General features: G+C 46.3%; 2 protein-coding genes across 4 annotated transcripts in view; one reads left to right on the top strand and one right to left on the bottom strand.

Moving 5' to 3' along the window:
* Dram1 (DNA-damage regulated autophagy modulator 1) overlaps positions 1 to 12,833 on the top strand; it is a 34,008-nt gene extending 21,175 nt beyond the window's left edge. The window contains exons 4-8 of one of the 3 annotated variants that reach the window (XR_015624376.1): positions 1 to 32; positions 5,990 to 6,048; positions 10,230 to 10,322; positions 10,875 to 11,079; positions 12,598 to 12,829. The exon at positions 1 to 32 is cut by the window's left edge and continues 146 nt beyond it. Coding sequence is in view for 1 of the 3 variants with exons in the window: in NM_001173427.1 (NP_001166898.1) it covers positions 1 to 32; positions 5,990 to 6,048; positions 10,230 to 10,322; positions 10,875 to 10,919 (229 nt within the window). In the remaining 2 variants the exon portion in view is untranslated. Of the gene's footprint in view, positions 33 to 5,989; positions 6,049 to 10,229; positions 10,323 to 10,874 lie in introns of all 3 variants that reach the window. The other 2 variants (XR_015624375.1, NM_001173427.1) reach the window with 2 other exon arrangements.
* Positions 12,834 to 23,865: 11,032 nt separating this feature from the next.
* Positions 23,866 to 24,670, bottom strand: part of LOC134479855 (uncharacterized) — a 56,310-nt gene continuing 55,505 nt past the window's right edge. The window contains exon 4 of the mRNA XM_087559466.1: positions 23,866 to 24,632. Within this exon, the coding sequence (XP_087415592.1) occupies positions 24,466 to 24,632 (167 nt within the window). The 3' untranslated portion in view covers positions 23,866 to 24,465. The remainder of the gene's footprint in view (positions 24,633 to 24,670) is intronic.

The raw sequence follows: 24,670 nt of genomic DNA, 5'->3' as shown, positions 1-24,670 counted from the left end.
CTCCGCCGTTTCCTGCGCAGCTGTCGTCCCCAGTATCCTTTTCACGGGTCTGTTGTTAAAACAAAAAAATGCAGCCAGTGAGCGAGAAGGAAGATTGTTTTAACTTCTGGCCATAGCAGTAGCTGGAGTAAGGACTACTTAAGTGGGGTCTTTGCCACGGGGAGAGAGACTCATGGAGTATGGCGTGGGTAAATGGGAGTTTATAACCAGGGGGGTAGCTTGGGGTCTCTGGGAGCTAGGAAGAAACATGAAGTGGCTAAACTTCCCTGATGGGATTCTTGCAAAAGACACTTCAGGAAAATCAGGCAGCCTTGGGGTGGGGAGGGGCGGTGAAGGAAGGGGGGAGGACGCACTCATATACACTGAGAGATCACACCAATGGTGAGGCAATTGGGTTACTAGGCTTGGTGTTACTGTGACAATATTCCTGACACAAAAAACAGAAGGGGAAGGCCTTATTTTGGTTTACTGTTTCTGGGTCTTCAGTCCTTGGTCGCTCGAACCATGTGCTTGGGCAGAATATTTATGGCAACCGGAGTATGTGGGGGCAGAATTTCTTCACCTCATTAGAAACAGGAAAGAGAAAACAAAAGATAGAGGAAGAGGAGGGGCTAAGGGAAAGGAGAGAAACAGGAATAGGAGGAGGAGGTGGTAGTGGGGGAGGAGTCAGGGATATAATGCCCCCCAGCCTTGGTCCAAGGGCCTACACCTAGTGATCTGCTTCTTCAGATAAGTCCCAGCTCTCCCTAATAGTGTCCTTGTTTGGGGACAAGCCCCCAGCTGACACATGAACCTTTGGGGGTAGGATGGACATACTTTAGAGTTAACTGTCTTAGTAACTTTTCTACTGCTGTGAGAAGACATCATGATCAAGATGTAGAAGATCTTCTTGTAGAAGAAAGAGTTTATTGGGGGCTTACAATTCAGAGAGTGAGAGTCTATGATTGTCACTGTGTGGGGACCTTAGAGGCAGGCAGGCAGACAGCTGCACATGGCTCAGAAGCAGTAGCTGAGAATTTGCATCTTGGTCCCCAGTGATGAGGCAGAGCTTAACTGGGAATGGCACAGGCTTTGGAAACTTCAAAGCCTGCCCCCAGTGACATACTTCCAATAAGACCACACCCACCTAGTCCTCCCCTAGCAGTTCCACAAACTGAGAGTCAAACATTCAAATATATGAGTCTATGATGGCCATTCTTACTCAAACCACACTAACTTAACCAGGAGGTAGTTAAAGCGATTTTCTTTATATTTATATTCTAATTAAATTGTTCTTTATGTTGAAGTGGGCCCAGGAGGTTTAGGATCCCGACTGCATAGTTCAGCTAAGCAAAGAATCTTTGTCCTGATGTTGCAGATGTTTGATGGAACCCTGCCTCTGAAGCCATACCACGTGTCCATACTCTTTAGGAGATCAAATAGGAGAAAAGTGGACACTAGAGAAGTATTAGAGTCAAACATCCTTTTGGGGAAAGGAGTGAATGGGGGAAGAAAATCAAAGCCAGGAGCACTTGAATCTGTTTGCTTTCCTTCCCTGGGTCAGTTTCACAAGACATATGAAAATATGTAACATTTTGTAGTGCTTGGTTAAAGACATCAAATATTGGCATTGTAATTAAAGAAATGAGCTTTGCGGCATCCCAAGAGCCCAGACTCCATGCCCGCTGGGGATAGGACAGTTTGACTTATTGACCTGTACTAAGGGATTTCATTTTAAATTTCTATTGCTTATGACCTACGTCGACCCAAAATATGTTTAGCCTTTTTGTGGTCACGGATCTTGTTTTCAAATTCACTTCGTTTTCTAATCTAGCAGTGAAGAAGGAAATGAGTATTTAATCATGTTTATGAACTTTGACCTAAAGGAAACGGAAGATGTCCGGACATGGCAGCACAGTCCTGTAATTCTAGTGCTTGATATTCGTAGGCAGGAGGACGGCCTGGGCATGTGGACTGGCATCCTAAGAAAGACCTTAGTCCTTTAAACCCAGCCCTCAGCGGGCAGAGACAGGAGGATCTCTGAGTTCAAGGAGAGCCCGGTCTGCAAAGTTCCTGGACAGCCAGGGGCTACACAGAGAAACCCTGTCTTGGAAAACCAAACCAAACCAAACCAAACCAAACCAAACCAAACCAAACCCCAAACCCCAAACCCCAAACCAAACACTAAACCAAAGACTCTTTTCCTCCTACAGGGTTGCCTTGTTCAGCCTTGATAGGAGGGCTTCTGCCTTGTCTTAGTCTATCTTGTTTTCTCCTGTTGTTTGTTGTCTCTTGGAGGCCTGCTCTTTTCTGAAGGGAAATGGATGTCAGGGAGGTGGGATCTGGGAGGGGAGGAAGGAGAAGCTGTAGTTGAGGATGCATTATATGAGAGAAGAATCTATTTTCAATAAAAAAAAAAAAAGAGAAATATCCCCTCCCCCATTCGTGTGTGTGTGTGAATGTGTATGTGTGTGAGTGTGTGTGAGAGTGTGTATGTGTGAGTGTGTGTGTGTGAGTGTGTGTGTGTGTGTGTGTGTGTGTGTGTGTGTGTGTTAGTTTTTTCTGTTTCGAGGCAGGGTCTTGTTATGGCTAGGAGCCAACCTGTTTCAGCCTATCAAGCGCTGTGACTGCTGGTGTGTATAACTGTACCTGCCTCCCTTTGTTTCTTTAATGACGTGTTTAAACAAAGAAAATGAAACTGATCTGGTATTTCGAGGGTGGAAATTCTCCGTCTTTTGATCTTATGTCAGATTGCAGGAAGGGGGAAAAAAAGACAGTGTTTTGTAAGCAATAAAAGCCGGATCATGGTATGTAGTGGTCAAACTTCAGAGCACACTGTGTCCTTCCAAAGTCTGACCTCTATTTTCTCCTAAAATAGAAGTGATACGAGATAGACTAATATGCAATTTTGCTTTTGTTTATTTCTTATTGTTTTGACATAGAGTCATACTTGTAGCCCAGGCCAGCCACAAACTTGTGGTAATCCTTTCTATCTCAGCCTCCTGAGTGCTGGGATTACAGGCATAGGTCGCCTAGCTGGTTTCCTCCTCCCAGTCTTGGAGACATTTTTATTTATAAAATTTACGGTCAGGGAGGAACTAAGCCCCGACACTGAGAGATTTACTACCAAATGGCATGCCTTTCTTCTAAGACAATCCCTTCCCCATTTCCTCTTCTGTTAATAGTCTGAAAGATGCTCATAGGTTCTCTCAAAATAGAGTTCCTGAAATCGTCAGCTCATGTTGACTGCCAAGTGTACGGATAAGTGGTATCTGCTGTGTTGTAAAGTTTCTTTTTGTTGGAAATCTTTCTCTGCCTCCCAACTCCTAGAGGCAAGTCTCTCGATCCTAAAACCAGAGAGTCACAGCACACCGGGACGTTTCAGCCTCAGTATCCCTCCCTGTCATTTCCATTTCCAGGATGTTCCTTCTCTTAGCTAAGCCCACAGGTCAGAGACCAAAAGCAGGTTCTGTATATCCCAGCAACAGGCTAAGCTGAATGAAAGCGACCAACCTCCTTTGTGAAAGTCTCTGGCCCCAAGCTTTTTTATGGTAGCAATGTTTCTCTGGAAAGACTTTTTAAAAGGCTCCTTAAAATGCCTATTTCTCCTTAATGTTTTTATGACACGAAACAGCCTCATTGACCCCGAAAAACTGAACCACTGAATGAGGCCAGTCCTTTCTTCTGTCTGTCTTCTGTCTCTTCTCCCCTCTCCTCCTCCTCCTCCTCCTCCTCCTCCTCCTCCTCCTCCTCCTCCTCCTCCTCCTCCTCCTCCTCCTCTTCCTCCTCCTCCTCCTCCTCCTCCTCTTCCTCCTCCTCCTCCTCCTCCTCCTCCTCCTCCTCCCTCCTCCTCCTCCTCCTCCTCCTCCTCCTCCTCCTCCTCCTCCTCCTCCTCCTCCTCCTCCTCCTCCTCCTCCTCCTCCTCCTCCTCTTCTTCTTCTTCTTCTTCTTCTTCTTCTTCTTCTTCTTCTTCTTCTTCTTCTTCTTCTTCTTCTTCTTCTTCATTGGATTTATTTATTTATTTTTGAGACAAGAGTTTCTCTGTGTAACAGCCCTGGCTATCCTGGAACTCTCGAGAGATCTGACGACTTCTGTCTCCCAAGTCCTGGGATTAAAGTCATGCCCCACCATGTCCCCCCTTCTTTTTAGTTTTTAAACTTAACACGTTATAGTTCTGCGGGCTTGGGGCTGCTATAGAGAGGTCTTCAAACTTCATAGCTCAGACGAAGCTGAACTCTGATGAACTCCATGGCACCCCAGATGCCAGTGTGTAGGGATTAACGTCTCTTCATTTGAGCCATTGCTGTTCCCCTGCTCTCGTCTGTCTAGCACACCATGGTCTCTGTCTGTTTAACTGAGCTCACCATCTACTCACAGACAGCGTGGTACCAAGTGCCCTCAAGAGGGAGCTAAGCGTAAATAGGTGAATTAATTGAACCCAGCAGAAGCAGGAGTATGGCCATTAAATGATCAAGGTCCATGCTCTCGGCTGCTTTATTCTGAGAAAGCGAGAAGTGTTAGGCTTTGCAGAATATGAAGGGGGAGGGGCCAGGAACGGACGAACTGACTGAATTGAGCAGAGAGAGCTCAAAATGAGGCTTTGGCTCAGCACTTTAGACTGATACCCCGTGTTTTAAAAATAGTCTTTCTAGAGCTTTCTAGTTCCCCATAGGTTGTTTTTTTTTTTTTAAACAATTCACTTATGTGCATTGGTGTTTGCCTGTGGTTTTATATCTGAGTGAGGGTGTCTGATCTCCTGGAGCTGGTGTTAGACAGTTGTGAACCAGCACGTGGTTGCTGGGAATCGAACCCAGGTCCTCTGGAAGAGCAGTCAGTGCTCTTAACCACTGAGCCATCTCTCCAGCCCTTTGGTGGCTTATTTTTGTATTTAAAGTGTTACTTTTCACAAAAGCTCTTACCTTGAAAATGGCACTTTAGAGGAAATATGTTTTTATTCAGTCGCAGGAATGAAAAACAAAAAACAAAACTGTCTCGGACCCTGGTGTCAGTGGGACACAGCTGTAAGCAGGTTGCATGATGGAGCACCCAGAAACGCTCTGGTTGGAGGAAGTGTAGCCCCAGGTTAAAACTGACTCTACACCCCTGTCTTAGTCAGCGTTCTACTGCAGGGATGAGACGCCATGACCGTGACAGTGCTTATAAAAGGAGGCATTTAAATGGGGGCTGGCTTACAGTTTCAGGGGCTTAGTCCATTATCATCATGGCGGGGAGCATGGTGGTGGGCAGGCCTGGTGCCAGAGAAGTAACCAGGGGCTACATCTTGATCCGTGGGCTGGGTGTGGAATTTTGACTTCCAACGTGGCCACAGTCCTAATTCTTCTAATACTGTCAAAGAGTGCCACTCCCTGGTGTCTAAGCATTCAAATATGTGAGCGGGGTGGGGAGGTGGGGGGCACCAGGGGGGGTGGGGTGGAGGGCAGCGGGGTGGGGGGAGCAGCGGGGGGAGGGGGGGCGTGGGGGTGGGATGGGGAATTCATTCGTATTCAAACCGTCAAAACATCCAAAAAATATTGCTAGGGAATAAATATATTTCCATAGTATACTTTAGGATTTATGCATTTTCTTTATGGTACTGGGAACGGAACGTAAGGCCCTAGGCGGTGCTAGGCAATGTCCTATATCCCTATTGTAAATTAGCTACTGTCATGACTGAACGCCTAAGATTAGTCCAAGATGTTCGTATCTCTGGTCTGACTGTAGAAATGTTATGTTTAGGGCTGGAGAGAGGGCTCAGCGGTTAAGAGCACTGACTGCTCTTCCAGAGGACCTGGGTTCGATTCCCAGCAACCACATGGTGGCTCACAACCATCTGTAATGAGACCTGATGCATATGCATATGCATATGCATATATATAATGCATATATATATCTTTAAAAGTGTTACGTTTAAAGATTGTGTAATAATTATGTTAATAGACTTGTTTTAATAATAATAAAGGATCTGATTTCTTCTGCCATTTCCTTAACACACTCCTCTTTTATTTATAAGTGATTGCCTGTGCTTCACTAATTTCTATAACCAAGTTGGAATGGAATCCAAAAGAAAAGGTAACCGTTTCCCCTCAGTCTAGTTACTGATCCTGGATCTGTGAGACTGTGGCTGGTGAATCCTGGGAAGGGTCACTGTCCTTTCTTAAAATGGGTTGGAAAACGTGGACTCTCTGTGACATGGAGTTAGCTTACCCTCCAGCCGCATGTGATATTAGCTCCAGAAGTCAGTAGGGAAACAAAGTTCCAGGGGCGCTTGGTCACTGTTTGTATCTCGTGAATCCAAGGCAGCTGCTGGTCTACAGATTAGTCACACACACACACACACACACACACACACACACACACACATACACACACATACACACACACACACACACACACACACACACACACACACACTCACAAGGCAAGGGACATGATCAGGACAGCAGTCCCATGGCAGGAACATGGGATTTGTTATTGCTTTGGGTTTTCTTTGTTTTTCTTTTCCCCCTTTTCCAGACTGGGCTTCTCTGTGTAGCCTTGGCTATCCTGGTACTCACTGAATAGACCAGGTTGGCCTTGAACTCCCAACAATCCCACCTGTCTCTGCCTCCTGAGCGTGTGTGCCACCACTGCCTGGGGTTTGGGTTTTCTTAAAAGCAAAAGGTCTCTCTCTCTCTCTCTCTCTTTTTTTTAAATCCTGACTCTCGAATGTCCCATTTTCAGGGAAACTGGTTAGTTTGGGGATCTACCTACTGCCCTAGGATGTGTCAGTTTGGCCAGAGTGGATAGATGACGCTCAGGACACAAGGTGGAGGGGTGGGGAGTAACGGGGCTTTTCAAGGGGGCAAGAAGAATGTCTTCAGCCAAAACAAACAGGAAGACAAACGGGCCAGTGGAAGGACCAGAACTGTGCTGGGCTGCCCTCAGACAGTTCTCATGAACTGAGGCCTGGGAATGTCCAGGAGGAAGGGCAGCTGTGGGGAAATGGGTCCCCAAGGAGGCCCGGAGTTCAATGACAAACAGCAGGTGTCCTCTGCCAAATATAACACTCTGAAAGTAAGAATGATTGCAAACTGAGGTCCGAGAGTGTGTTGTAGAAACACAGAAGCAATAGTCAATTCTTACGTCAGGCTCGGGCACATATCTATCCCAGAGACCAAGAGGAGGACATTTTAAAACAAGGGAAATAGCTGCCCATGGCAGACATAGCTGAGTCGTTGGAGGAATGAGGGTCCTGGATTTGAGCAGCAAGGAAGTCACTCGTGTTTTTTTTTTTCAAAAAAGCAATTCTGGCCAAAACATTGGGTGGGAGGCTAAAGGTAAGAGGTGAGGGGAAGGGTGTGGGTGGGGTGATGGGCAGACGGTGGGCGTGATTAGGGCAAGAACTTTCAAAAAACTCAGGTGATTCAGGCATGCGGTGGAAGCCATCAAGACAGCTACAGGGACAGTACTGAAGAACAGAATGCTCTAGCTAGGATTTCTAAAAGTGTTTCGTTTGACCAGCTGGTTAAAAGGTTGTAGTAGGGGAGGTAGCCCTGACTGAAGGATGCTTTCTCTCTCCACTGGCCAAGGAGCCTGACACAGTCCACAGAGCAAGTGTACTTCAATGCTTAGCCACTAGGTGGTAGTGTTTCACCATAAATCAAGTGCAGTCAAGGGCTCAGCATGCCCTTAGGGCTGTTGGAAATCCATTGGTTTCTTCCATTTTCTGTCTGAAGTTGTGAAAAGGAGCAGGGTAGGGTGCTTGGCTCCTGCTTGCCATCTCAGGACTCCAAAGGCCAAGGTAGAAGGGACATCACTTTAGGACCAGCCTGGGCCACATAGAGACCTTGGCCTTAACAAAAGGAGCATACAACTATCTAGTGTCTGGTTTTCTCTTTCCTGAAGCACTCAGATGCTGCCTTCTATTTCCAGTATCAATGGCTGCAGTGTGAACCCTTATGCCAATTGTCTGGACAGAGTAATAGTTAGGCACTGCCTTGAATTGCATGAGGTATATTAAGCTGTCTTTGTACACTTCGTACGTCGCACCTGAAGGGGGGAGGGAGAGGACTATAACCCGTTGTCATTCATGTAACTTATTCTGCATTTACATGCAGAGTGGAGAAATTAGGATTCTGACTCCATGCCCTCTCAGGACCATATGGCCCCACCTTTCTGAAAAAATGATTTTGTTTAACACACACACACACACACACACACACACACACACACACACACACATGCACACAATTAAACTGAACTTAGATCATCAGGCTTGGCCACACAGTGCCTTAAACACAATGAACCATCTGCCAGTCTTACTCTTTACCCTTTGGTTTTTAAATATTTAGTGTGTGTGTGTGTGTGTGTGTGTGTGTGTGTGTGTGTGTGTGTGTTACCTTCATGTATGTATACACACCATGCACATGCTTGGTGCTCTCTGGAAGGCAGAAGAGGTTTAGGATCCCCTGGAACTGGAGATACAGACAGCCCCCCTCCCTCTGCCTTCTTCAAGGGGAGTGGGTGCTCTTAACCTCACAGCCATCTCTATGGTCCCTTCCCCCTGCCTCTGACGATCCAGGACAGGGTGTGATCCCTGGTGTTGGCCCTAACAGTTAGTGGGCACTGTTCTCTGTCAGGCTCTCCCCAGTTGCGACCTTGGGTAAGAACAATGGCTGGAGGTGAAGACCTGTACAGCAGGGGCTGACATCACCCATTAAATGGATGGGTGAGCAGAGGGTCAAAGAAAGAGCCGTTGCCCTAAAACTGACTTGTTCACCTCACAGCACAGGCCTCAGACCAAGTGTCTCTCGCAGACTTGGCATGTAAGCAGGTCAGAATGAGATGAAGGTAAAAACGTACTTAGAGTTTGAGAGCTTTTAAATAAATTATGGTATTTAAAAAAGCAGATGCACATACATACATACATATATCACACATATGTCATACATACACCATACATACATCATAATACATCACACATACATCACACATACATACATCACACATACATCATACACACATCACACACATCACACATACATCATTCATACATACATCATACATAAATACATACATCATTCATACATCATACATACATCATACATACATCACAAATACACACATGTATGCATGCATGCATGCAGTTAGGGAGATGGGAAGGGAAGACAAACACAGACAGACAGAGACAGAGGATACTCATGCAAATGTGGAAGCCTTTTTACTTCTGAAACAGCACTGGCATATTATTTTCCTATTTTGTGAAGATGAACTGTGTCGACTGGCAGTGTAGTTCAGTGGTAGAACACTTTCCTAGCTTATGCAAGGCCCTGGGTTCAATCCCCAACACCACAGAAATAAATAAATAAATAAATAAATGTTAAAATTAAATAAAATAGGGCTGGAGAGATGGCTCAGCGGTTAAGAGCACTGGCTGCTCTTCCAGAGGTCCTGAGTTCAATTCCCAGCAACCACATGGTGGCTCACAACCATCTGTAATGGGATCTGGTGCCCTCTTCTGGTGTGTCTGAAGAGAGTGACAGTGTATTCACAAAACATAAATAAATAAATCTTTAAAAAAATTAAATAAAATAAAAAAATGGAACGAGTTGATGAAACATGGGATTTGATCTTGTCTGGTTCAACCACCACCTGTTTCATTGTTTCTCAACTCCAGACAGTGGATTCTTGGCATCCATTTTCTCCAGAGAGAATCATCTGATGGGTGTCTTGCTGCTGGCATTTGCTCTGCCGATGTTATTTGCCTTACTGTGTGAAGCAGAACTTTGCAGAATCAAAACCCACAGTAACAGACATAAAAAGATATCTAATTGCCAAGCTGGTCTTAGAGGCATGCACACATTCATTCTGGGGTGATCCCTGGGGGTGCCCCCAAGACACTTCAGTGTGTCCTTCAACTATGGGGTTCCTAGGGCAGGGCAAACAAAACCAAACTCTTCCTTCACTGAGGTCCAAATTTGCTTTGTGGTCTCAGCCGTTCCACGGTCCTTAATTTATCTTTTGAAGTTCTATAGCTCGAGTCTTCAAACGAAGTGAGAGCTATAAAGAACTTTGGGCACAGCTTGCATTCCCATCAGCCTCGGCCATCTCTGACCTCTGGGCTGCAAAGATTTGCATCGGGCTTTTCCTCAAGGTTACAGTTTATGTTCATTGGACAGCTTTGGCCTCTAGTCTAATTACCTTGTATTCCAGGTGATGTCAGTCCGATGAGGTCGTTTTGGCTAAATTTGTTTCTCTATCGTTGCTACTAGGATTATATGTATCATGTGGTGAGCGCCATCTGTGAGTGGACCGTTGCTTTTGGTTTTATTTTCTATTTCCTAACATTCATCCAAGATTTCCAGGTAAGGATTTAATCTGTTCAAGTGTTATATGAATCCCTGATGATTAGGGTTAGTAAAGATTTAGAAAAGTTCCTGGTTTTTTTTTTTTTTTAAGAAACATTCCCTTTTTTACCTTTATAATGTGTTTGGGTGGCGGGGGACTTGTGGGCTACAGGACATTATTAGCTTGTTTCCAAAGGGAGCCACCCAATAGGTCACTTTCAGGTATCTGCCACTCAATGCTCCAAGTCCAGGCTGTGTTCTGGTAGACCTCACTGGTTCTAAAGACCAGAAAATACAACTGTGTAAAAAATAGTATGTTGTTGAAAAACATTCCTAAGACCCAGGAAAGGCAAGACAGGTTATTTGACCCCAGGGAGACTCTCACCTTGTAGAACAAGTGAGTTACTGGCTAAAGTGGTAAAGCCAAAAGAATCCTTCAGGACCCAGATCAAGCAAGGCACGATAGTGGGAGTCACTTGTTGGGTTGGAGAAAGCTTCTGAGAATGTCATACTTAAACTCTGGAATTGTTTCCGTCTTTGATGTTCCTTCTTCCTTGCCCGTTTCTGTAGAGTGTCACCCTAAGGATATCCACAGAAATCAATGATGACTTTTGAAAGAGCGAGAATCCTGTCTCTCTCAGGGAGTGTCACAGACGGTTTCTGGAAGTGACAGAGGACGGACGGGCTTGGATGTCACCCTGATCGGGACATATCTGTGGCACATCTGGGACTTGAATTTCATTAAGAATTCCTAGTAGTTGTTCAATTTACAAAGGTATGTTTCCCCTGGAGAATGTATGGCATTGACAACACTGTAAAATATTTTTATATTTCCTAAGACAATCTTTTACGAACAAAGTCGTACGCAGAGAAGATGAGGCATTGCAGAGAGGGGAGAATTATTCTTGGATATATTCTTTAGGCTTTTTATGTAAGAATGACTTATGAAAATACACTAAGAGAAAAGAATGTCAAGTTTAGTACTTTTTATTAAAGAAGTCAAACCCAGGGGACATTCACTTTAAAATCTCACTTTTTAAATAGTCACCTGCGTATATTTTCATCACAAGAGCATTTATACAATTCAATCCATAGTGATTATATACCCTGATGGTATAGATTTAGGTAATAAATCAACACTTAAAGCACTCTGAATTTTCAGTGCATTAAACAAATGCTTCTATAGTTAAGGCCTCAAAACCATTTACAGTGCACATTAACCAGCGAATGTGGAAGACCTCGGTTTGAAAACAGCCTCCTCAATTGCTCGTCCCAGGGACCCACAGCATTACTGCCGCTGTTAACTGGTGGGCCCAGGACCTAATTCCAGGTAGGATGGGCTCATCAGGGCCGCTTAGGAATGATAAAACTGCCCTTCGCTCACAAGTTAAACTCCCTTCTCAGTTTCCCTGTAAGCCAGTCAAAGCGAGCGCAGATCCAAGTCAGGGAGAAAGGAGAGCACTCACAGAAACGTCCAGATGTAGGCTGCTGTTCAGTGCTGGTGGCCACTGTTCTATGACACTATAGAGGAGATGGGTCAGGTGGCAAGGTCCGGAGACCACACCTTTCATCCAGGTCACCAATGGCAAAGAAACGTCAGCTGCTGTCGAGGAGGAAGTGGCTAAAAAGAGTCCCAAGCTCCATATCTAAGTCTGGGCACGTGCCAAGGGCAGAGCAGCCCATTTGGACAGCCTTGGTGAAGGGGCGCCGGGAGATGCAGGGTCGTGCAGCCCTGCCTCCTTTGGCTGCTAAGCGAAGGGTGTGGCTCAGCAGCCACTTCCGCCATGACACCCCGTGTCTTCCTCAGTGCGCAGTGGTGACCACCAACATCCGTTTGAGTCCCCTGTAACCTTTCACAGTCCCGAACATCCCCCTTGTAATCCTGAAACAGAAAGACAGTGGCTGTCTTCATTCGGAAGAGAAAGAGGAGCCTGATATATTTCCTGTGGAAGCCGTGGTGGACTGAATCCATGTGGTCCTTTGCTTTGAGGGGGGACATTGTTGAGGCTTTCCCAGAATGCACGTGGCTCTCTGCGCTTCCACTGGAGAGCCGACCAAGTGCCTTTACCCAGAGTGGAACACCGTGCCTCCTGGCACACAATAGGTGCTTAATAAATACTCAATGTACGTCTGCATAAATGAGTGAACAATTCAAGTGATGACTAGGGATGTTTGCGGTGCTAAGGGGTTGATTTACTCCAGTTTCACGGTTTTTCTGATGCAAACAGTCTGTGCCAACTAGTAACGTTGTCCGTTTTGCTTTGTGAACCATTCTCATTTCAACCTGTTCCAGTTGTGTGGGCTCCATGATTCTGTGACAACTCTCTTCTGGACAGATACCACAGAAATTGTTTCATGGGCTAGACCTGTCTTGGCAAACCGAGAAGGCCCCAAATCACCCCAAGTCACACACTGCTGATTCCACGCGACTTGTAACGTTATTCCCGTTTTGGTGTTTAATTTCTACAAATGTGTGTATTTCCTTGGACTTCGTACCTGAGAAAATAAAATATTTCTTTATTTTAGTAATTTGCCTCGGTTACGTTATAAGCCGTCACCTGGGCGCTACTGTTGAAGTATAGCCGTCTGGGCTGGTTCTGGGTTGCTGGGTGTTGGTTCTAAGAGTGTGGCCTGGGCTGGGGAGATGACTCAGTGGGAGAGAGCTCTCGCTGCTCAAGCATGAAGGCCTGAGTTTGGCTCCCAAGCACTCACATAAAAGCTGAATGCGTCAACAGACCCTGACATCCAAGTGCTGAGGGGACCAGGAGTCAGGAGGATCCATGTGGCCTGTTGGTCAGGTGGCCTAGTAGAAAAACAGAGAGCTTTGGGTTCAGCGAGAGGTCCTATCCCTAGGGAATAAGACAGTGTGATAAGGAGTCGACACTTGATACCCTCTGGCCTTTGCACGCACACACACACACACACACACACGCACGCACGCACGCACGCACGCACACACACACACACACACACGTACACCCCAGGTACACAGAAATAAACGCATAAAAATAAAGATGTGGGTTGGGGATTTAGCTCAGTGGTAGAGCGCTTGCCTAACAAGCGCAAGGCCCTGGGTTCGGTCCCCAGCTCCGGGAAAAAAAAAAAGAAAAGAAAAATAAAGATGTGGCTTAACCCTTGCCTTTTCTTAGTTCCCGCAGTGTTGTATGTGGGCACGATCGGCTCATCTTTGTAGATTTGTTTTAGAATTTTGTATCAGTCAAGACTCCTGGGGGTACGGGCTTCAGAAATCCACTTCTGCTCATTGACAACCGCATCAGATCTCCGATCACAGCATAGAACTGGTGTGAGGGACTGCAGGATCAAAAGTACCACCGGACTCATCGTCTGCCCTGTTTCTTCCTGGTTACTGTGTTTAGGCAGCCTTTCCTCTGAAGCAGTGAGGAGGCTTCTAGAACTCTTAAATCTGCAGCCCGTTCCAGTGAGGAGAGATGATAACGTCTAATAGAGTTATGCTCAGGCTTGAAACATGCCGCTCTCTGATTGGTTGGCTCTGGTCACGTGGCGGGTGGGTTTACTCTGATTGGTTACATGTCTACCTCTAAGAGGAGTAGTCAGCACCATCCAAAACCTCTGGGTTGATGCGGGGTAAAGCTCTCCTCAGAAGAAAAGTTGTAGGAAACAGGCGTTAGACAGGTAAACAAGCAAAAGCCCAAGTTGCTTGAGAGTAAACTAAACTCTACTCACCAGTAATCTTTCAGGTAAGGAAAAAAAGAGTGAAAATAGGTCATTTCTGTAACACATATGCCTTTTATTAACTCGTAAGTCAAGGCTCCTACGTTTCTATCCAACTTCTGTAAAGTCGACTAGGCAATTATCACGTTTTTCGGATGAGGAAACTAACGGAGTGGTCCAACGACCTGTGAGCAGTCTCCTGCCCGATGGCGACAGACTCCAGTCAGATGATGGCGACAGATTCCCATCCTGACTCTGTTTTCCTGATTCTATTCAACTGAGTCCCTTTGTTTTTCCCTTTTAACACTAACAGAGGATTCCACAGAAATTGCAAATTGCATTTTATAAACCAAATTAAGTACATCAGTGCTGAACTGTGTTTGGGTTTCCTAACATCCTTTACATGTGGCGTTGTCCCGTGTTCCCATTTTTTTTTTTTTTTCTTGCTTGGAGACGTACTGGTCTGGTGTTTGAGCCTGGAATGAGGAGAGGGGAGTGGGAGGGAGATAAGTGGTCTCCTGTCCTCTCCCTCTCCCTGATTCTGGCAAGCTGGTAAAGCCAGCTGTCTCCCCACACACATACTCTTGGTCTGGCTCTGAATACCCCACATTCTCAAGTCCAGAATGTCATGCATCTGCCTCATGTCGGTTGCACAAGAGAACAACCGCACTGAGGCCCCGGAGGGGAAGCTTCTGGCTCCCCTTGGTCACCCCCAGCAGATTCGTGTTCTAAATCGAAGGGCAACAGAACCCCAAGCTTGTATTGGAGATGGCAGAGACCTCCAAAGTCGATGCTTGCAAAAAGCTGCAGGGAGATACCAGCAATCTGTATGAGGTTGAGGCCAGGATGCCCAGAGGTGCCTTGGGAAGCCTGTGACATAGGCACTCCTCTCAGCAAGCATTTCGGTGTGCTGTCCCCTGACCCGAGCAAGTTCCACCTCCGTACTTTTCAGTTAGAAGTGGATTGTTGCTCTCTGATTGGAAAGAGTTATTAAGAAAACAGGATCTAGTTCGGGGGCCCAGGCTGGCCTGAACTTAACTCTCTAGCATTGAACTTGCAGCAGTCCCGCTTTTTCTAAATGCTGAGATTACAGGTGCTAAATTCAGCTCCAGATACAATTCTGACATTGGGCCTGTAAGACTCCTGATACAATTAAGCTGGGGTCCTGCCAATGACGGTTCTGTGACCTCCTGCTGCTCACTATATGGTCAGAAAATCACTCCAAGGTAAGTGGGATTTGGTCGCGTGTATTCCTAGCCCTCCAAATCACTTGCTCTTGAACATTTTGAATCAACAATATGTCACTGATGTAAGCCTCACAGCGGCATCGAACAACGTATGCCCCAGGATACCAGTTTGCTTTTCGGGGTCTCCACTTACTCTGTCCGTTTTCCTAAAGATAAAATTTAAGAGTTAAATCTCAGCACAGAGAAGGAAAGGAAGGGAAGTGGGTGTGAAATCCCACCCGTGGCTGGGGAGTTACTGGTAATTGATCTCCGAAGGGAGGAGAGTCAGTTTCAGTTTCCTTTAAGAGCGGAGACCCTGGTGAGTCACGTGACCTCACTGGAAGGCCACACAGCCAGCAATGGATGCTGGGTAAGTCAGATTAGATGGGTAAAAAGAAAAAGAAAAGGGCGAATGGAGGAGAGTGGGTCACGAGGGGCTGAGGAGAGAGTGAATATGACCAAGAACTAGTAAAAATTAGGAGAGAGATGAGGGGAGGGGAGAGAGAGGGAGAGGAAGCCTGGAACTTGATTTTAAAAAAAGCCAGGAATGACGGCTACAATAATCCTAGTTCTTCGGAGGCTGAGTTAGGAGGGCCTTGAGTTTGTGGTTAGCCTAGTCTTGACAGTGAGTTCTAGGCTGGGTATATGTAATGAGACCCCGTTAAAACAAATCAGAATAGCAGCGCTTTTCTCATACAAATAAGTAACCATGGTTAAGGGAAACAAATACCTGGGAGATTGGATTCTCCAAAGAGAAAATCTTGTGGTTAAAGGTTTTGTTTTGTTTTGTTTTGTTTTTTGTTTCGTTTTTTCCCCTAGCATTAGTTACTTTACATATTGTTTGGGCAAAATATTAACAAAAGCAACTTTCTCAAAAGGAAGGGTTTCTTTTGGCTCACAGTTGGGGGTGGGGGGAGGTTGTGGCAGTGGGTTTATGGTGGTCGGGGCCAGAAGAGCTGGTCACACGTCATCTGCAAGAGGGAAGCAGGGAGAGACGAAGCACCGTGCACAGCGGACTTCGTCCTTTTGGTGAGGTCTGAGATCTGAACCCGTGGAATGGTGCCATCCACAATTAGGGTGGGATTTCCTCAAGGCAACCGACAAAACCCCTCCCAGACGTACCCGGAAGGTTTCTGAAGGTGACTCCACATCCTGTCACGCTGACAGTGTAAATGTTAACAGTCATCACGCACGTGAAATGAAGACTTAATAATTCTGTTGGAATGGTTAATATCAGTATGATAAACTGGGAAAATATTATATTCCAGGAGTATGGCACACTAGAAGTGTGAGGCAGGATGAGGCAGGAGGACCTGCGGTTTGAGGACAGCCTGAGCTACATAGAGAGATGGAGCACGGGGCCATGGCTCGGTGTAGAGCCCTGGCTTAGGATGTACACGCTTCAGACTTGATCCCAGCACTTCAGAATGATATTATGATATTACACACACACACACACACACACACACACACACACACACACACACACACACACGGGGGGAGAGAGAGAGAGAGAGAGAGAGAGAGAGAGAGAGAGAGAGGGGGGAGAATGCTGTAGCCCTAGGACCATGTGCTCAGTGACCTCTCCTCCTACCTTTCACCGCCTTTCAATGATGTCATCATACCATGAACCCATCAAGGGCATCATCTGACCATGAGGTGGGAGCCTTCAGGATCCGTCTGGGGGAAACACTAATCTTCTAGGCACGTCTTAATCTGACCAAGTTGACAATGAACATGAACCATCACAATCACTCAGGCTGGCCTTGTCCTCTGGTGCTGGGATCATGGACACCCATGACATTGTTGTTGAGACTTGTGCTTTGGTAGATGTCAACACTCACCTAAAATCTACGCTTTCTCCCTCCTGGACAAATGGTTGACAACAGAGACCTAAGGGGAGCCAATACATTCATGAACCTCTTGGTGCAGAATGACCCAAGGAAAGGGAAATGTAGGAGGTACCGGGGAAAGGGTTAGGGAACTCTACTACTGAGAACCTTAAAAGTGACTGTGTGTATGAACCAGTTTGTCAGTTTTCCTGGGATCACATAATCAATGAGAGCTCTGAGATATTCCTTTTAATTTTATGTGTATGAATGTTTTTGCCTGTGTGTGTGTGTGTGTGTGTGTGTGTCTATCTGTATGTCTGCCTCTCTCTCCTCTCTTTCTCTGCAGCTGAGCTGTACTCCCAGTTAATACTTTTGTAGAAGCCTCCATACACTTTTCTCTACAACGACTGTATCATTTTAAGCTTCCACCCGCAGTGCACACATTTGCAGTCTCTCCTTACGAGCTCTATAATGTTTTGCTTTTCTCTGGGGATTTTGATAGTAGCATTGTAGCAGGTCTGAGATGGGGCGCTTGTCTTATTTATTTACATTTCCAGAATGATTAGAGGCTCTGGGCTTAACTTTCCTTGTGCTGAGTTGACCTTCTGAGCATTCTTTCTGGAGACATGTCTAGTCAAGTCCTCTGTTCAGTTTGGGGTTGTGTAGTAGTGATTTTTAATTGGGAGTTTCTACACTGCTTTAGATTATTTTGTTAAAAGACACAAAACCTTTATATTTTAATAAACTTTAAAACATTAGAGCTGGGCAGATATCAACCCCCGATGCTATTTTGCTTACTACCTTGTCAGTCACCCTGAGATATTACTTGCTATGTTCCTTCTGGGCCGCTCCTATTCCAACTGGTCAGCCCTCATGGATGTGATCTTCCTATCCCATGGTGAGTTCTTCCTTCTCTGATCTCTCCTCTCTGTTCGTGGTCTCTCCTCAGACCCCAAGCCAGGACACCAAAGTCTTGCCTACCTCTCTTCTGCCCAGCGGTAGTCTGTAAGCATCTTTATTAACCAATCAGGGACAACTTGGGGCACAAGGTTACATAGCATCATTTGCTGTACTTAAGGATGTCCTTGTCTCTGAGGGCCTCCTCCCTGGGGGCAATCAGATTTTGGGGCCAGGACAATACATAGCAACAGACTACACCTCAACAGAATTGGGCTATGTAATTCAGCATTTACTTTCGAAATCCAGGTTTGACGACTGACTCCTGACACACCGTCTAGTGTTCTCTCAGCTCAGTAGGTCATAGAGTCTTGGGCTTCCGCTCTCTTACTCTGCCTTATTTACCAGGACAATGTTAGAACCAATGATTCTAGTATTTTTAGACTACTCAAAGGCAGATTTCAACTTTTCCCACAATTCTTCAGTGGGAGTAACCTATAGAAGCTAGTTCTGGGTTGCGCCCCCGTCATCTGATTCAAGATGTTCAGAACTGGCCAGCACTTGGACAGCCGCTCACAGAATCTTAATACATGCATCGAGATGAACAGAGAACTTAGTTGTCTTTCATTTCTTCTTAATACTTTAAAAATCAGGTATTGTTTTTCCCTCAACAGCGGCAGCAGGCGTACTTATTCTTCCTTTTGACTGCACTCCGAACCTTTAAGTCAGAGCCACCTTGAAATCGAAACCAGGAAGATCCCTTATCACTTGCCGAGCGAGGAAGCACCAGGCCATCTCCCGATGTTATTAAGTAATTACCTAGTTGCTGACACATTGCAGGGATGGTGGAAAGTGCTGTACTGGCAGGGATGGAGAGGGATTAGTAATGGTCTTGGGTCATGGAGCTTATAAATGAGGGAAGGACATTTTTGTGTCCCTGAGTTTTGGCCTGGAACCGTCAAACCAGGGTCTACATTCTTCCAACTCAGACAAGCAGGCCTTAATGTGGTAAGTAGTTAACACTGACTGTGTAAATGACCGCGGTTAACTGGTCCAGCTCATTTCGAAGACGTGGAACAGCAACAGACGCCGTCACGTTGGTGACCTGGAGGGAAGAGAGTAACCGAGATGAATTACGCTTTTGACACAACCTCCTGCGCTTAGTCTTGAGAGCCAACAGGGCAGCTTTCCACTGTAATAAAATCTCTGGGATGAATTCAACCCCAAGCTTCCCGGAAGATATTCTCGCTGGGTAATGCCTTCTGACCTGTGTTCCAAAGAACAGCCACTTGTGTGTCTCCGACACAAGCAATTCCTCCCTGTGCTCAACACTGTCATAACGCTCCGATTGAAGTACATTCAAAGAGAAGCGATGGCCTTCATTTCCTGAGCAGTGTGGTTTGGTCAACCTCCAGCAGGTTACTTAGGGCAGAAAATTGAGAATCATCCCAGACTCTCCTACACCTCCCCATGTTGTCAGGGTCTGTTAACTTTATCTTCCATGTATAGAACTGACATGTAAATACCATTGAAACCAGGCGCTTTGGGGACTGAAGGAGACAGTGCTCCTAACTATGCTTGGAACAAATGCTCTGAAGCCAGGGGAGATGCGTGATTAGCCCATCCATCCGGTCTGTCTTGGTTTTGGGAGGAGTTCTTTCTTTGTAGCATAGGCTGGCCTCGAACTTGAAATCCTCTTGCCTCTGCTGCTCAAGTGCCAGCATTATGGCGTAAGTTCATGCCCTGACTAGCCACCCGGGTTGCTGTCATCTCCAGTTTCAGTCCTCTTCTACACATTTTACACATCACACACAGGGGCACACATTTAACATTCGGTGTGCTTACTTAAGATCCTTCGGTGGCTGCCCGTAAATTGTTGATCAGTGTCAAGTGTCCTAGTATAGCTTATGAAGATCTTCACGCGGATCCCTTTTAATCCTTCAAGTCTCTGAGCTCATCCATTTGTCCATTCACTCAGCATTTACTAAATGCCACTCCGAGCCAGTCACAACTCTAGAGTCTGGGAACATAGCGAAGAGAGAGAGAGAGAGAGAGAGAGAGAGAGAGAGAGAGAGAGAGAGAGAGAGAGAGAGAGAGAGACTGTGTGTTCTGTCCTCAAGATGGTTACTGTGGATAGTGAGAATTAGCCCTGGACACTAGTAAAATGTATCACGGTGAAGGAGGAGTTCGGCCATAGGCTTCACTAACACAGAGTGGGGGCCCACACCTGGCTACATCATCATCACCATCACCACCACTACCACCATCATCATCCTCACCTGAGAGCTTGAAAGAAATTTCAGGCCTCTGCACCCAACTCACTGGATCTCCACCTACGCTCTCACAAGCAAATCCAGTTGCTGTTTTTAATTTTTGAAACCTTGGTCCATGAGGGCACACTGGTTGAAGTATCTGATTTAGATCTCTGTGGACAGTCCTGCTTGGCTAGTGGGGTAGGGGACAAGTTAATGCTGAATGAAGAGGGGATATGGGGGGGGGAGTTCCAACTTTCAGAGGCACAGGGCAAGAGAAAATCTGCTTCGGAGTGAGGTAGCCAACCTTTCGGGAATGGAAGGTGTGGCTAACTTAGAGATACCGGGAATTCAAGGAAATCCCTTGATCAAATCCAGTACGGTCACCTCTTCGGGACCCACCGTGAAACAGTGATAAAGAACACGTATTTGATTCACGAAGACAAAGACTACAACGGAAGTTACCAGGGTAGGTGGAGACTACCGTTGAATGAATGAGAGTTTCTGTTTGGTAAAATGAAAAGTTCCTGGAGATGGGTAGTGATGGCGGCTGTACGGTGCTCTGAATACTGTTAGCCAATACACTAAAAATAGTCACAGAGCTGGGAGTGTGGCCTGGTTAGCACAAAGCTTCCGGCAGGGGCACCATATACAACCGAGTGTGATGGGTGTGTGTACACAGTCCCAGCACTTGGAAGGTAGAGGCTGGAGGTCCAGAAGTTCAAGGTTATCCTCACTGCCCAGTGAATTCAAGGCCAGCCTGGGATGCATATTAATCTGTCTCAAAAAGTGAAAAATATTTTGTTTATTTTCCTTAAAAAACTAGTATTCTGTCGGAAGGAATTTCATTTTTGTTCAGGCAATGGTGGCACACAGCTTTAATCCCAGCACTTGGGAGGTGGAGGCAGGCAGGTGGATCTCTATGAGTTCGAGGCCAGCCTTGTTTACAGAGTGAGTTCCAGAAAATCCAAAGCTACTCAGAGAAACCCTGTCTTGAAAGACAAAAAAAAAACAAAAAAAAAAAAAAACCAAAAAAAACCCAAAAAAACCAAAAAAACAAAACAAAACAAAAAAAACCAAACCAAATCAAACCAACCAACCAACAATCAAACAAAAAACAAACAAAAAAACCCAATACAGAAAAACAAAAATAAAAAAAACCCCAACCCAACCCAAACAAAGGAAACTTCATTTTTCGAGTCTTAGCGATACCCACTTCCTTGTCTTCATGCCCCAGTGTTTGTAACTGCAAGGAAGGACTTACAGTGGCGTCTGAGTCACAGCTCTGTCCTCACAATGCCTTGACAAAGTCATTCCTTGAGCCCAAGCATCTAGGAGCGTGTCCCGTGGTCCACATGACCACGGACACTTGCCGAGCCAAGCCTTTGCACCATGCCTGGCCTGGCCTGGAGCTCCTGTCACAGACCAACCCTCCCACTCCTACCTGGCTTCACTCCAGCCATCTGTCTCCTCTCTCCACAGCAGGGGTTTGCAACCATGCACATTAGAATCATCAGGAGAGTTTTGACAGAGCCCAGAACACAGGCCAATTCTAGTGGAATTACAGGACCTGGGCTGGAGGCTCGGTGAAGGTAGAGCCCTACATTCTGGTTGGGCGAGCCAGCATCACCTGGAAGGCACAGCAGGACGGCACAGCAGGACGTGGATAGGAAACAGAGTGGATAGAAATGAGTTCTTGGCTTCCCACCCCCACACTCCCCACACTGCCGCCAGTGGAACTGTTCTGTCCGTTTGTCTTGGGGTCTGTACTTCCTAGCAACCTTTTCCAGACCTACTACTGAAATCTGGGGAGAAGACATTGCCAGCAGCTTTCCTGGTGCCAGTGACATTTGTATTGTCAGACCCCGCTGCTTTAGACACAGTTGACTGTCCGTCCTTTACGAGTGTCTCCTTTGAATTCAGGCCACGACTCTTAGGGTTTTATTCCCCTTTCCCCCTCCTTTAGAAGGAGAGATTTCCATGACAATTTATATCCAGATCTTTATATTTAGAGCTGGCTCAGATGTGAGAAGGACCTGGTTTTGAGTATGTGTGTGTCTGTGTATGTATGTTGACATGTGTGCCCATGTGTGTCCATGCACGTGTATGTGTGCATGTGCATGTGCGTTTATTTTATTTTATTGAGGTAGGATCTCTCAATGAACCTAAAGTTTATTGACCCAGTTAGACTGGACTGGCCAGTAAATCCCAGGGATCTCCCTGTCTCTGCCTCCCCAGTGCAGAGAATATTTTGGATGCAGGTTCTGGGGAAAGGATTTAGATTCCCATGCTGTGTAGCAAACCCTTTGCCCACTGAGCCATCTCTCAAGAGCCAGACACAACTTAAAGAAAAAGAATTTATTTTAATCATGTGTCTCTGTGCAGATATATATATAGCAAGCGCAGGTGCCTGGGAGGCCAGAGGCATTGGGTCCCTGTGGAGACGGGGGTTATGGGTGGTTGTGAGCCTGATGTGGGCGATGGGAATCGAACTTGGGACCTCTGAGAGAGCAGGATGTACTGTTAACCATTGAGTTATCTCTCCAGGTCCAGACATGGCATCATGTCTTCACGTCCATTCTGAGCATCCCAGCTACCCTGCCTGAGTCAACTTTGTGGTGCCCCATCTTTAAGCACACGCAATAGCTTGCCCTGGAAGAGAACTCCAGGGATGGCCGGGCTAGACTGTGAGATGCCAAGGAAAGAATACCGAACATAGTGCATGGAGAAAACTAGCCAGGCATTAACGAGAGGCAAGGAGATGGCCCTAAGCAGACGTAAGCAGACTGGGATGTGGTAGATGGAGTTTGATGATAGGAACCATCCAACAGATTCCCTGAGGCTACATTAAAATGTGAGCAAAGGGCTGGTCAGTGCACAGGGAGGGTGTTATCCACAGTCCTAGGATGGGCTATGGAATGGCCCCAGAGAAAACTCACAAGGGGGTTGCAACCCGACAGCTGGAATTCAGTCACTCTGGCAACAAACAGAGCGATAAGGAACCTGTTACGGTTTGCACCCATTTATTACGGTCGTGTGCAAAACACGGCCGTGGGGGCGTTCCGTGGGGTTCTCATTACAAGATAAAGCCACCCAGAGCTGTTTTCCCGTCGGTGTTATTCAGCGGGATGGCTCACATGTTGAAATCTGAAACTCCTTGGGTGAAAAAGCCCTCTGAAGGCTATACCAGATGTTGCTTGTGTAGCTCCCCAAGCCCAGAAAGATGAGTTAATCCTTGAAGGAAATTATTTTGAACTTGCATCAAACTTAGCGGCTTTGATCCAATGGGCCATAACAAGTAAAAACAAGACTATCAGAAGAGCTGTGGGTGGCAGTCTTGTCTCTGAACAAGGACCAGGCTGCTGGCTGCAGGCTATGCCCTAGAATGGCTCCAGATGCAGATGGTCTTACTTGGTGTGATGTTGTGAAAATACTGGATGCTAAACACATGCACTTGTAAACAAAGTTCCCTTACCCTCTAAAGACCCCACGAAACCATTGATGTCTCCAAGATGCTCCTCCTGAGTGACCCTTCTGGCCTCCCTAACCTGTTCCATCATGGATGACACACAGTTTGCTGCATGGACAGTTTTCTTTCTCTAGTTAAAGGTTGAACTGCTAACGGTCCCAAGCCAAGCATATTTTGAATTTCTTTTTATTTCTGAATGCTTACCCCCCCTCCCAGGAACACATTATTTACAGAAAAGCATCAAAAGTTTCCCAAGATCTAGTACCGACCTTCCCCTATAGCACATGTCGAGCCAGAGGGTAGATGTTCATTAAATAGAATTGTGGGTTGAAACCAGAGCTTCCAGGGACTAAGCCACGACCCAAAGACTATACATGGACTGACCCTGAACTCCAACCTCATAGGTAGCAATGAATATCCTAGTAAGGGCACCAGTGGAAGGGGAAGCCTTTGGTCCTGCCAAGACTGAACCCCCAGTGAACGTGATTATTGGGGGGAGGACGGTAATGGGGGGAAGATGGGGAGGGGAAGCCCACATAGAAGGGGAGGGGGAGGGGTTAGGGGGATGTTGGCATGGAAACCGGGAAAGGGAATAGCATTTGAAATGTAAGTAAGAAATACCCAATTTAATAAGGATGGGGAAAAAAAAAAGAGAGAAAAAAAAAAGAATTGTGGGTTGAACAATGGGAGAATTGCTAAGTTGAACTGCTGTATTTAGTGCAGCAGAGAATAATAAATGGAAACGGCTTCCGGGAGAAAGGGTTTATTTTGAGATCTGGTTTCAGCCGGTACCTAGCCATCATGAGGTAATCCTGCTAGAACAAGAAGCAGAAAGCTCAGGCTAGACCCAGCCGTGGAGATCACGTTCCAAGGCTGCCCCAGCAACTCTCTCTTCCATGGAGGGTCTAACACGTCCTGGATCATCACCGCCAGCCGGAGACCCACGGAAGCACCTTCACCTGTGAACCACACGGTGTGAGAATCAGGAAGGAAAGCA

Source organism: Rattus norvegicus, chromosome 7, assembly GCF_021556685.1.
Source record: "Rattus norvegicus strain SHRSP/BbbUtx chromosome 7, alternate assembly SHRSP_T2T, whole genome shotgun sequence".
NCBI classification, from domain to species: domain Eukaryota; kingdom Metazoa; phylum Chordata; class Mammalia; order Rodentia; family Muridae; genus Rattus; species Rattus norvegicus.
The sequence above is the reverse complement of the archived record's forward strand: the minus strand, read 5'-3'. Positions and strand labels throughout refer to the sequence as shown.